The 13,046-nt window shown below is 38.4% G+C and overlaps 1 protein-coding gene across 3 annotated transcripts in view; it reads right to left on the bottom strand.

The window, feature by feature from the left end:
* The window catches only part of TANGO6 (transport and golgi organization 6 homolog), a 152,257-nt gene that overhangs the window by 103,742 nt on the left and 35,469 nt on the right, over positions 1-13,046 (bottom strand). For all 3 annotated transcript variants that reach the window (XM_006203733.3, XM_072967614.1, XM_072967613.1), the window contains exons 8-11: positions 9,066-9,178; positions 7,460-7,636; positions 4,034-4,166; positions 2,774-2,965 (exon numbers count right to left, since the gene is read on the bottom strand). In XM_006203733.3, coding sequence (XP_006203795.2) covers positions 2,774-2,965; positions 4,034-4,166; positions 7,460-7,636; positions 9,066-9,178 — 615 coding nt within the window. The remainder of the gene's footprint in view (positions 1-2,773; positions 2,966-4,033; positions 4,167-7,459; positions 7,637-9,065; positions 9,179-13,046) is intronic.

The raw sequence follows: 13,046 nt of genomic DNA, 5'->3' as shown, positions 1-13,046 counted from the left end.
GTTGCACAAATGTCTTCATACAATTGGTTTGTTTGAATCAAGATGCACATACTGTGTTTCATTGATATGACTCAAGTCCCTTTTAAGCTACAACAGCTTTGCTTCTTTTTAACACCATTTATTTGACGAAGAAACTGGGTCATCTGTACTGTAGAATTTCCCACATTATGGATTTGACTAATTGTTTCCTCATGGCATTTAGCTTGCTCCTCAACCCCGTTTTCTTGATTAGATTCAGGTTCATACCTTGGGGGGTTGGTTTGTTTTGTATTTTGGGGGAGGGTTGGGAGTAAGGACCCTTCCCAGGCAGTGCTGCATTCTTCCTACTGCATTACATGAGGAGGCCCATAATGATGTCTGCTTGTCTTCTTATGGTGATGCTAAGATTAATCAGTCCAGGCTGAAATATTTGGGGGACATATACTGATATTTGCATTAATCCTGAAATCCACCAAAAATAAAATGGACAGACAGATGGAAACATAGATTAATATATGATAAAGCAGGTATAATACAATGTTAATGATAGAATCCAGGTAGTGGGTATGCAGGTACTTACCACAAAATTCTTTCAAATTTGAAAGTTTTCATAATAAATTGCTGGGGGAAGAAAGGATCAGCTGGTTTGGGTGCATCTGGCCTAGTACATTCATTATAAAGTACCCCTAAATGGTTACAGCAGACATTGATGATTGTTACCGAGATTCATTATTTCATTAGGGGATTGCAAAATGTAATTTTCTAGCTCTCTTTTTAAATTTTTCAATTGTGGTTCTTATATAAAGGAAAAATTTCCTTTGTTGACTATTTAGTTACGTTGAAATACATAGAAATATAGTTCCTACAGGAAAGACAAGATACATGTTTTATTCTTTTCCTTCATTTATCAGTTTACAAAATAGTGAGCTGATGCCCTAGCAACCTCCAAAGATGTCCCACAAGAGATTCTGGGGTGGGAACTTGATGTGTTTCAATCCACTGCAGGCATTATTCTTTTTAATGCTCAAATTGTCCCACCTATGATCAACAGGAACCACCCCCAAGTTGGCTCCTGAATGCTACTGACATGACCCTGTTCATCTCAGATAGCTTCCTTGTATTCAAGCACAACAAGGTGCCCTGAGGCCTAAATTGTACAGTTCTCCTGCCCTAGACCCAGATGAACCTTTAATCCAATGAGCTTTGTGTTCAGGAGGAAATTGTATTTAGAAACTATAATCTGGTACCAGGAATACTAATTGCCAGTGGGTTGTAATTGCTTCTTGACATTGACAGTGGATTGAGCTAGAAAATGTCTCTTTCTTTAAAAAGAAAAAAATGATGAGTTCATACAAACACCTCCAATTAAAATGTAATATTATGGGGGTTTTACTCAAGTTCTTTAATTTTATATTTATAACTCTTTTTCTTATGCTGAAAATCTTAATGATATTAACAAAATTACTTATAACTTACTACTTATAACTTACTCATATGTGTAAGTATTTCAAAATAACATACCAAAATTATCACTAGCAGTAAGACTACTAAATGCAATTTTATTTTTTTTTTGTCGTGCTTTTTGTCCTGATACATTTTAACCTCAGCTGAAGGACAATTTAATGGGACATATCACTTTTGTATCAGCCTAGCACCATTGTTCTTTAATTAGGAGTAAAAGGAGATAAGTGGGAAAGCTTAAGTCATATCAGTTTTTAGATCTTTCCCTTTCCAACTAGCATCCTGAGACAAAAACATAATGTCTGGGTGAAAAAGTCTTTAGGGAACTGATATAAACACAGGAGAAACAAATCACTCTACTGAGTAATAAGGGATCAGTGAACTGAAGGAATAAGAGGCCAGGAAAGAAATCATGAACATAATTCTCATTAAATAGGCACGATAAGTCAGAGCTGACAGGCAGCTGCAAATTTTCTCAGCGGGAGCTGCAGTGAAACGCTGCTTAGCAACACCCGAAGGCAGATGACAATGACGACGGTACAAAGAGCTGGAGAATCAGGTTTAAGCATGACAATCATACCATCTTACAAATGACTAGTCACCAACCAAGCAACAACTAACTGCAGTCGAGTGGTATAAAATATACTGCCTATACTTTATTACTTTTATTTCCTATTTTTTAAAAAAGCTGGTAAAAAACAATGTCTAAGCCATTAAATTCAGGCACTGGTTCACATAGTAACTTTACTCTGAAAGAATTTTTTAAAAAGTCTTAAAAACTTCACAGGCTGCTGTGGAATAAGCTGTGAGCTGGAGAACCTGTAAATTCAAGGTGGTCTTACCATTATTGATTTTTTTTCAAATTTGAGTTTTAATCATTCTCAATTTCTAATGCACATTAGAATCATCCATAGTTTAAAAAACAAACATATACTGTGGCTCTAATGTAGACATGCTGAATCAGAATCTCTAAAAGTGGGCTGGGCATCCATATTTTGAAAAGGATCCCAAACAATTTTATCTGCACTAAAAGTTGAAAACTACTGCGATATACAAATGTTTAAAACAGTTATCAGTTTTATGTGCATGAGAATCACCTCAGGAGCTTGTTAAATATGCCAATTTCCAGGACCTATGAAAGTCCTGATTCTCTTAATCTGGTGTGGGCTTGGAGATTTACAGGTTTAACCAGCATCCCAGGTAACACTGATGCAGATGTCAACAAACCACACGCTGAATAACATTCTTTTGAACACTTTTTTGGAAAGAACCGACAGAAACCAAAACAGACAAACACCGCCAGCCTGGGATCTGGAATGCGCCGGCCACTGACCTGAGTGATGTTTGTGAAAATCTGCTCAGACATTCTCTCGCACAGAACAGCCATCAGCTGGAGGACCAGCAGCTTCCGCTCCTGGCCTTCCACAAGGAGAGTCTGTTGCTGCTCTAACTCCAAGAGGCTTCTGCTGGAGAAAGGCTTTGTTTTTAACTCTGCTTCATTTTCCACAGCCACGAGAGTCAACTCCTATCAGTGTGGGAGAATAGGAAAAGTGAAGAAAAATCCTGTCAAACTAAAGACTTTAAAAACAGCTAGAAAACTCTGTTTGAAATGTGTATATAAAGAACCAGTCTGAAACAAGTTTATACTGTATAGCACAGGGAAATATATTCAAGATCTTCTAGCTCATGGTGAAAAAGAATATGAAAATGAATATATGTATATAGTCACGTATAACTGAAAAATGGCACTGTTCACCAGCAATTGACAAAACATTGTAAACTGACTATAACTTAATAAAAAAAAAAAAAAGAACAGTCTGGGCAGGGGGATGAATGTGAAAATAGGAGATGAGAAACATCAAAAAAGTATCCCCTACTTGGATTCTCGGGATATCAGCTCTGATTCTCTCCTTGCATCCTCCCACCCCAACACCAACCTTAAGCTCCATGGACACTCTTCTCGAGTAGGCACTCTATTTAGGGAAAATACTAAAGAAGGCAGAGATAGAGGACAGGGAATCCAAGACACCCGGCCTATGGTCTCTAACAGTGGAAATAAGGAGCAGCAGTTTGGGGTGTGAGTTACTGTAGGAGATCAGGGCAAAAGGAAGCACAACCACCGGTTCTAAGAAAGAAACAAACCCGGAAGAGGTTTCAAGTGGCTACAAAATGAAATGAGAGGCAGAACTGCTAAATCTCCCTTGCAAATACCTGACAAAACAACAGTCAGAGAGGATAAGGGATTACTCTATAGCTGTAAAACCTGCTATTAACTTCAAAAGGGCTCTTACTGTCAACACAGGGCAAAGATTAACCCTTTCATGGATCAAGAGTTCTGCTTTGGTCATCTCTAAAATTTCAGTGCAGATTACCTTGAAAAGTAGTTCAAACATATGTGTACTGCTGGAGGTAAATTTTCTCCTTTTTACCAAACCAAAGGCTGCTAAAAAACACATTACCCTTATGTCCTCTATATCTGTGGAATGAAGACCTAATTTTAGGACCTAAAATTATGACTGCCTTGTAAATTCAAAGGGCTCCTGGTGCTACCCTAGAATAAAGCTGACCATCATGAGCTATATGTAGTTTTTACCTTCAAGCAGAAGATGAAGAAGTCACCTGCCAAACCACACTCCTGGCAGTGGGACAGCAAGTCCCCGAGGTGCTCTACCTGGCACTGCTCTGAGGACACCTTCTGGTACAAGGCTTCATCTTCATCTTCATCACTGCAATGTGGGGGTTAATATTTATCTTGGTAAGATTTATCATCCAGAGATATTATTTTTTGGAAGCCCCATTAATAATCTTCTAAAGTAACATGTTATTTCCATACAGTACATCATTAGAAAAAGCTCAAAAATGTGCTTATTTTCCTGTTTCTCCATACTGAAAAAGTATTCTCAGAAGCTAGGTTATCATGTTCTACACAGTCGTTTGCCCAAATGAAGAAAAGATTCATTTTAAGATGAATGCTGAATTACTATTATTTCAATAAGCTGCAAAAGCAAGGAGGAATTAAAGTATAAGTTGTATGTAGATATTCTAGTTCTTGAGGAAGAGAAGAGAAGGACCACAGAGGGCCTTGGATGCCATTCAAAGGAACGTGGACTTTTTCCACTGAAGGGTTACGGGCAATGGAAAAATACATGATCTTCATAGAAGGAGATTCAGTCAATCTCAACTAATAAGAACCAGTTAGTTGAGCTGTGAAAAATGCATAAAGGTTCAGAAAACTGAGCAGACCAAATTTACAAGTAATAAAATGTGGCTAAGTTATTGAAAACAGTGCTATGATTTCTGCAAAAAAGTTTCAAGAAGCTTCTCCTCATGAGGTACTAAGGCTTTTAGTTTTCATTCATCAGGTAAGTGACAAAGCCAAGACACAATATTACTATACGATAGCATGTAAATAAATACACAGGTACAGAAGATGTACTAGAAACAAAACACTAAAATAATATAATCAGTGATTAGGACAGTGGTTGATTTTTGTTTTCCTCTTTATGCTTTTTTGTATTATACAAAGAACATATATTACTTTTGTGATAAAAAATTAAGAAAATTTCTTTCATATTAAACTGAGGGAAAAAATGACAGATTTGCTTCATCTCACTGAAAAGTATAATTATTAAAGTTAATTTGGCAGACCATCTCCCTGGGTAGTATGTCCCAATTTACCAGTTCACTAATAACATAGCCCTTATACTCCTCTAGTGGTATGAATAACCTATAGATTAAGTTTAGGATTACTTCCTATATTATCATAGAATATTCCAAAGTTCTTCAGATCAGTCATGTTACCTGCACGATACTTTGTGTTAGAAGAAAAGGGAAATAGCTTCTAAGCTTCTGTGAACCATCCTGACGGTCAAAATGAAGTACTAGTGAGGCGGGAAGCCCCATAAAAAGACCAGCAGGACCCCCAAGCAGGGCCACTACTCTCGCGCCAGCACCATCCGGTTCCCTGGCCCAGAGGCTCTATCTTACTTTTTGCCTCTAAAACAGCTTACTTACCCCTAAAATTCTATTGGTTCCCTGAGCTCACTTCTGATTGGTTATTTCCTTCACTCCTGATTGGTTATTTCTCTCACTCCTGATTGGTTATTTCTCTCACTCCTGATTGGTCTATTTCTACAAAGCTTGTTTCTGGTTGGTCAACTTCTGTTATACTTTATTTGCATATGATGTTTCAAAGTGTAAAACTGGCAGCCTATAAAGCCCTGTGTAAATCTACAAACAGGGTCCAGAGCTTGGAGTGTTAACTTCTCTGGGCCTGCTGGCGTAATAAACCTGAGTTCTCCAACTCTCCAAGTGCTGCTTGGTCTCTCGCCCAGATCCAGGTTGCTGTCACAACTGAGCTATAACACTGAGCTGTGACACGTTTTTCTGCAACACTATATTCAAATAGTCATTTAAAAAATACATGACAATTACCTTAAGTAGCACTAGTTTATTCATCCTTAAAATTTCAATGAAAGAGTCCATTCCAAATAGCTATATTTAGTTCCAGAAGAGTAAAAATTCATGATCCAAAGATCCTGAAATCTAAGCTGTTCTTTCAGATTTTCTTTAATCAAACTTTTTATTAACAACCGGTGCTGCCAGGCAGAATGGTAGAGGGAAAGGTAAGTGATGATAGAGACCAGGTGGTGATAGGGACCCTGCCCTTAGGGAACCAGCACCATGAGCAAGATCCTTAGAACAAAACATAAAATCACAGTATTCCTCTGGTATAGTGAGTATCAACTTTTTAGAGACATGAAGTGTTTTCAGTATCTTATTGAAAGCTATGGACCCTACTTTTAGCAAAAAAAAAAATCATGTTTGCATATAAAATTTTTCTTATGTATAACTTCAAGGGGATTATAGATTCCAAGAAGTCCATGTAGAGACCCCAGGTTAAGAATTTGTTGCTTCTGGTAGTGGATGGAGAGTCATTCAATCACTGCCTATTCACTTTTTTTCCTACCAAGAAGACAAACTATAGTTTCAATAAGAACTGTTAGTTTTGACATATGTGCACCAAGTATACTAAAGACTTATTAAGACAGCAGTGAGTTTTAACTGCTGATAAGTCAAATACTACAAAATTCTCTATTTTGTCATTAAATTGGTCCCAGGTTAAACTGAAGGTGTTTTTAAAATAAATATGCCAAAAAATGTTAAAATCTTTCAGTTCAGGGGCATGGTTATAACCACAAAACCTACGAATGCTCAACAACTCTCAGTAAATTAGTAGCTTGAGTTTGTACTTATAATTCTGTTTGCAATCAATGAATTTTTTCTGTTTTCCTCAAGTCCACCGTATTGAATAAGTGTTTTAAAACTTAACCAAGTTAAACATGAATTAAAAATTAAACACTTGAATAAACAGCAGCACTTTGAATGTGACATGGAATCTGAGTAGAGTAGCTGCCACCAGTTAAATACTATGCAGACTCAGATCAACAAGAACTTACATTCCAAGGTAATAACATCTACACAAGTCACCCAGAAAGTGGAAATAATTTCAAATACACTTGTGAAATGTTGAGGAAATAAAATATCCATTTGTTAAGCACATTCTAATCAATCCCTAGGAGAAACAAGCCCTCATCCTAAAATTACCATAAAAGAGCTCTCAGACAACTTCCCTCAGGAGTAAGCCTGACTCTGAACACACATATACCATCTTGAGAGTCAGAAAGAGAACTGGATTGTTCTGGTTTTGAGGGTGAACAGGTGTCTGCCTTTTACTCTGATTCACTGGCGAAGACTCTGTTTTAGTAAGTGAGCTTGTTGTGATGCAGAGCTGTGAGGCTCCAGCAAATTGCACCTACTACTACTACTAGCTAGCATCTAGGAAAAACCTGGAGAGCTATTTCAGGCTCCCACTTCATTTAGAGATTTTTAAGCGGCAGCATCTCAGCTGCCTGAGTTTCTGGTTTCCTTTCTGTCAGCGCCCCTTAGTGGACTAGTCGCAGATGGCTTTCCGGGTACAATTAAATCTGAAGAGAGAGTAAAGGATGGGTGGACTCACCAAATGGCCTCTTTGATGGTGATCATAATGCCACCTTGACTGGCCACTCTAAAGTGGCACAGGGAATGGAGAGAGGGTACAGATTTGTCCAAGCCTGCAAATCCTTTCAGGCTAGCAATTGCCTTCTTCCTCTCCAGTTTCCCCAGAATCCATAATAAGATCTCTTGACAAAGTGACCTGGCAAAAAAAAGCAGTTATAAATGAGCTTGTCATCTTACTCTACGCATCTAACAAGGTAACATAAAAAAAGAAAGAATGACTGTCAGGTTTCACGCATTCTAAATGCTGGCACAATTCACCTAGCACTACGGAAGCGTAAGAGCAGAAACTATGCTTCTAGTGAATTTCAGAATGCAAATATCCTGAAATTCAGTGAGTGACTGACTAATCCTTGGCTCTAGAAGCAGCCCTGATATGATGAATGAGCCTCACATGATTTTTTTTATTCAAGTGTACTCACTGCCTTTGGATCAGCCACTGTGAAAGTTTACACTGATAAAATCACCTACGTTCAATGGGACCAAGAGCTGGTGACCAAGAAACAGCAGACTGACAAACTCTTGCTGACTCCTTATCCCTGCTTATCCATGCCACTCAACTAGGAGAGGAATGGAGTAAACGTTTATGTCTTCAGTCTCAGTCTCTGATGAGGATGTGATTTCAAAACTAAAACAAGAGTTATTATACGAATTGTCTTCAAAAGTCACATATTTATAGCCTCCATTTCCACTGCACTTTCTCTTGTCACTTCCCTCATGGCTGTGGGCTTCAGTGATGGGCTGCCAAAAGTTAGAGAGCCAAAGGCAACGTGCAAGCTTCGAATAATACGCAAGACTGAGTACTTCCCTTCACCACTTAATGATGATGAGGATAGCGGCCATTTATTGAGCTTACTATCTGCCAGGGACAGTGCTAAACACTTTAATGCGCAGTTAAGTCTTCATAACAACCCCATGAAGGAAGATACTATTATTGGTTGTGGGATTATACGTGGAGGACTTCCAAATACCCAAAATCAGAATTCGGCAGGACTTTTGAAAGGACATAGTCTTACAAGGAGGAAGAAACAACATAAATCGCTCTGAAAATAGAGCTGATACAAAATGAGTCCTCCTTAAATTCCAATATGAAAGACAATTTTCTGGACGACCAAGAAATCCCTTCATTCTAAACAACACTGTACAGCACTAACACCAAATGCAAGCCTACATTACAGAGTGCCACTTTCAGATCCAGACTTCCCCAACTCAACTTCTAACTCCTCACAAGGTAGTTATGATCCAATTTCTATTTCCTCCTTCCTAGACATGTAATTCCAGTATTTCTGACTGATCAAGGGGCATGTTTACACATGTAAACTGAGATTTCGTCTCTAAGACAGAGGCTGAAGAAAGTCATTCTAGAAACTAGATCCAATTCCCTGCAATCTGCAAAGCTTTCTTTTTTTTCTAGATGGGTGGAATACAAGGACTGTCAAATGTTTTCCTGACTTTGAAAGAAAAACAAAATTACAAAGTGGCATAAGTCACGTTCAAAACAGGGACAAGAATAACATGCAAGAATGACTTCACTATGTACAAATAACAAGGTTCTCTAGATTGTTTACCTTATATGAGACACACTCTGCTTGGTAAAACAGTAGAGAGAGAAGATCACTCCCAGGACAGGAAGCAGGGAATCCACCAAAACTGGTAAAGGTTCATTCCCGACCACATAAACCTAGAGAAAAGGAAACGGTGGTACCATGAGCACAAGGCCAGAGGAGGGAATCAAGCGCCATATACTTAACAGCAGAGCTTGGAGTCTTATCTTAGGCAACACTCCAGTCCTAGGGGGAACAATTTTAGCTCTAAGGCTAAGGAAACCATCTGAGATGGGCAGACAGGCTGAAATACGGGGAGATTGAAAGGGAGCAGCGCCCTTTTGGGCGTGCAGCCTGAACTGCCAGGTGAACTGGGTAAAGAAACCCATTTTCTGACCCCTTCCTTTCCTCCTTCTGAGTACCTCTGATTCTCATCTATTATTCATCTATACAATAATTATCTTATTGCTGAAGGCCCTGCTGTTAGGGACTAACAAACAATTACCACCAAATAGAAAAGCTTAAAACTAGATTTGAAAGAAAATGAAGCAAAACAAAACATAGTTTGCTCTAAATTTGTCATTCCTAACATGTAACCGCCACACAGGCGTGTCCTATTCTCTCCAGTTCAGTAAAGGTTCAAAGAAATTATGCTGTACACCTAGATCTGCACTGGCTTTAACAAAGTTAAGTGTGTGAGGCTGCTGGTTTTTATTAACAATAATTATGTTAAATATTTTTAGTTGTACCTTTCAAAAAGGATGCAACAAACTTTTGGGAATACCTACTGGAATCAAAGTACTGCTCTAGGCACTGCAGTCAAAATAAAAATGAACGGACATCATTCTCTCTATTGCCTGTGTTCTAACAGGAAGAATAAAGCAAGTAAACCAATATTATTATTATCATTATCATCATCATCATTAGCCAAGGTGGATAATTTAAAGTATCTCACCAAGTGCCAAAATGCTATTTAAAACTGCAATCAAACACAGTAGGATTTTACAAGGTAATTCTGTCATAATAAATTAATTAAAACTTGATGGTGCAGACAGTGATAATGATGAAAGAAGAAAGAAGAGGAACTGACAATAATTACACTCTTAGTACATGTTTCAGGAACTGTGCTAGGATTTTCACCTTCCAAGTATTATGTTAGAGTCTTTCAAGACTATAACAATCTCACAAAGTTTGTATTAGTAGTCCTATTTTAAAGGATGAGGAAAGGGAAACTTAAAGAGGCCTTAATGTACAGAAAGAGTATTGAGGCAGATATGAATGCTGTTGATGGGAAATTAAAGGTCATGGAGGCACAAGCTGGAAAAACCTCTGTGCTTTTCCAAGGAACCCTGCCCCTTTAAAATCAACCCCAATTTTTCACGCTCCTTAAGCCTCCCAACTCCGCTGTGGAGCCTGATAACCAAGGAGCCAGCTTCCTGTGCATGATCTAATCTCCATAAGCCCAGCTAAATGAGGTGCATTGTATGGTAGGGTTCAGAAGTAATATGCAGGCCTCATTATGATATCACCAATTACAGGAGGTAGAAAAGAGATCCCCCAGATAACGTGAGGGCCTATTGTTAGGCTCTGGATTGTGTGTTCCCAGAGGTAATCCCTGTGGAGCCATCCTTCCTTACCAGCATCTTTTGTATAAAAAAAACAAAAGACAAATGGAGTTAAATCTCCATTATTTACTGCCTTAATTGGGCCAAAGCATCTCAAACTTTAACACGAATTCAAATCAAGCATATCTCTCAGAGTTATATCTTGTTGTTGATCAACTCCTCCAATTTTTCAATTCTCTTCTTATACTTTTCTGTATTTTCTTACAAGGAAAAGAAAAAACTGCAGTTATTTATACATATATATTATTCATTTTTGTATAAAGGTTCAACATATGTGTACTGTGTGCCAATTGTGTGTTAGACACATCTGTGGTGCCCTGGATACAGTGGGAAGCAAATTAGCTGCTTGAAAAGAGCATACATTCTACTGAGGTAACAGAAAATAAACAACAAATACATAATATTTGATAGTGACAAGTGCTATGAAGAAAAACAAAACAGGTTAAAGGGATAGAAAGTGATGACGGGAAGAGAATGTGGAAAGAGAGAAATTAAGGATAACTCTCATCAATTCATCAACTAAAATCCATTACAGTTCACAGATAAGAATAGAGAAATGGGGATTTTTTTTTTCAAAGTGGAAAGATTTAAAGTCTCCTTTGGCTCAAACTGGTCAATAAGCTTTCTCAATATCTCAAAGAACTTGAATGGCCTCCACTTGACACACACAGGATTGTCACCTCCCTTCCAACATTAATAGTTAAAAGAGCCCCAATCTACCTCTCTTTAAACATCCTTATGGAAGTATATCTACTTTCCAAAAGTTTTGGACTGGCCATCTAAAAGCAATCACCAAAATCCAGTTCTTTAATCCACTTACGGGTTGCTCTGCATTCTAATGAGCAGGTTGCATTTTATAGATGAAAGACAGGCACTGGTACTTAGTAAACTGACCCAGCTCAACTTCTACCTCTTCCATAGACTTACTATATTATTTAACTGCTAACTGTTCATGGATTCATTCTCTAACTCAAATATTCATTAAGCATCTAACCACCATTAATGAGTTTTCTCCTCTAAATACCAGTAGCATTTTAAAACCGGTAACATATAATCAATCCTTGAATATATAGTTATCTCTGACCTTTTCAACTAGCTTGGAAGGCAAAAGTCAAGTTCCCTACTTCAGCATCTGTAAGAATAGATGATTAAGTTGTGTTACTCAAATTTTTGGTGAAAAAGCAGTAGTACACAATTTAAAGGTACCCCACTGTTACTGCTTTTATAAAGCAAACAATAACTGCAATTTATTGCATGGCCATTCAAGAATGAACCAGGCATTCAGCTAAACTTTTAACATACAATCAATTCTTTCAAAAGTACTGCAAGTTAAGCATTTTGTTCTCATCCTAAAGCTATGGAAAACTGAGGCACAGAGAAGCAAAGTTAGCTGAGCATAGGTAGACTCTTAGTAAATGGCAGGGCCAGGATGAACCCAGATCTGTCTGACATAAAATCCATGCACCGTACATAAAGACAGAAAGCAGATTAGCAGTTGCCAGGGTTGAGGGGAGGGAGGAATGGGAATTGACTGCTTAATGGCTACAGCGTTTCCATTTGGGGTGATGAGAAAGTCTGGAACTAGACAGTAGTGATGGCTGTGCAACACTCTGAATACCACTGAATTATAACATGGTAAATATGGTAAGGTTTGTGTTAGATGTATTTCACCACAATGTAAAAAAGAACAAAGCATGTACCCCATGGCCTCCCAATACTGACCTCCCCTTGTGCATAATGATATTTTTATTGCTTCATTCCCTAACTCATACCAACTTTTGCCCTGCTGTCCTCCCGCAGAATCAGTAGATCCTAGCTTGTCTGGCTGTTAACAGCCCTATTCTTGCAACCTCTGCAAAGTAGGGCTGAATTTCCAAGTGGCACCTTGGATAGCAGCTTCTGTACCACCCCTTCCTCCTACTGAGTCTTATACAGCCCCTTCTACCAAGTCTTCCAGTAGATCTCCAAGGCCACAGGGTAGCCAGTCCTTTCCAACAGTAGTTCCCTCTTCCAATCTCTTGCCTCACACTGAACTCACATACAGGTTAACAGTTTGGTCACACCTGACATTCAACATCACCTTCTACTTACATTCCCAAAGTGAAATCTTAAGGTGGACACTCCATGTCATTGACTTATATCGAGTTTAGTGACCCATAAAAGGACAAGGGAGGCTAGACTGATTCAGTCAATGCTGCACTGTGATCTCTTGGTGCCAGCACTGACAATGATCAAATGCCCTAGGAAAAAAGAATCCTTCCAGTAAGTCAGACCCCATATAGAAAAAAAATTGTTGGCGCCGGTTCCTTCCAGGAACCTGCACACTAGGCTAGTGACAGAACCACCTAAAGAACCAATGAAGGCACAACAGGTAAGCTGT

The sequence above is a fragment of the Vicugna pacos genome, chromosome 9 (genome assembly GCF_048564905.1).
Source record: "Vicugna pacos chromosome 9, VicPac4, whole genome shotgun sequence".
In the NCBI taxonomy this organism is placed as follows: Eukaryota; Metazoa; Chordata; class Mammalia; order Artiodactyla; family Camelidae; genus Vicugna; species Vicugna pacos.
Note: the sequence above shows the minus strand (reverse complement) of the source record. Positions and strands in the feature narration are given on the sequence as shown.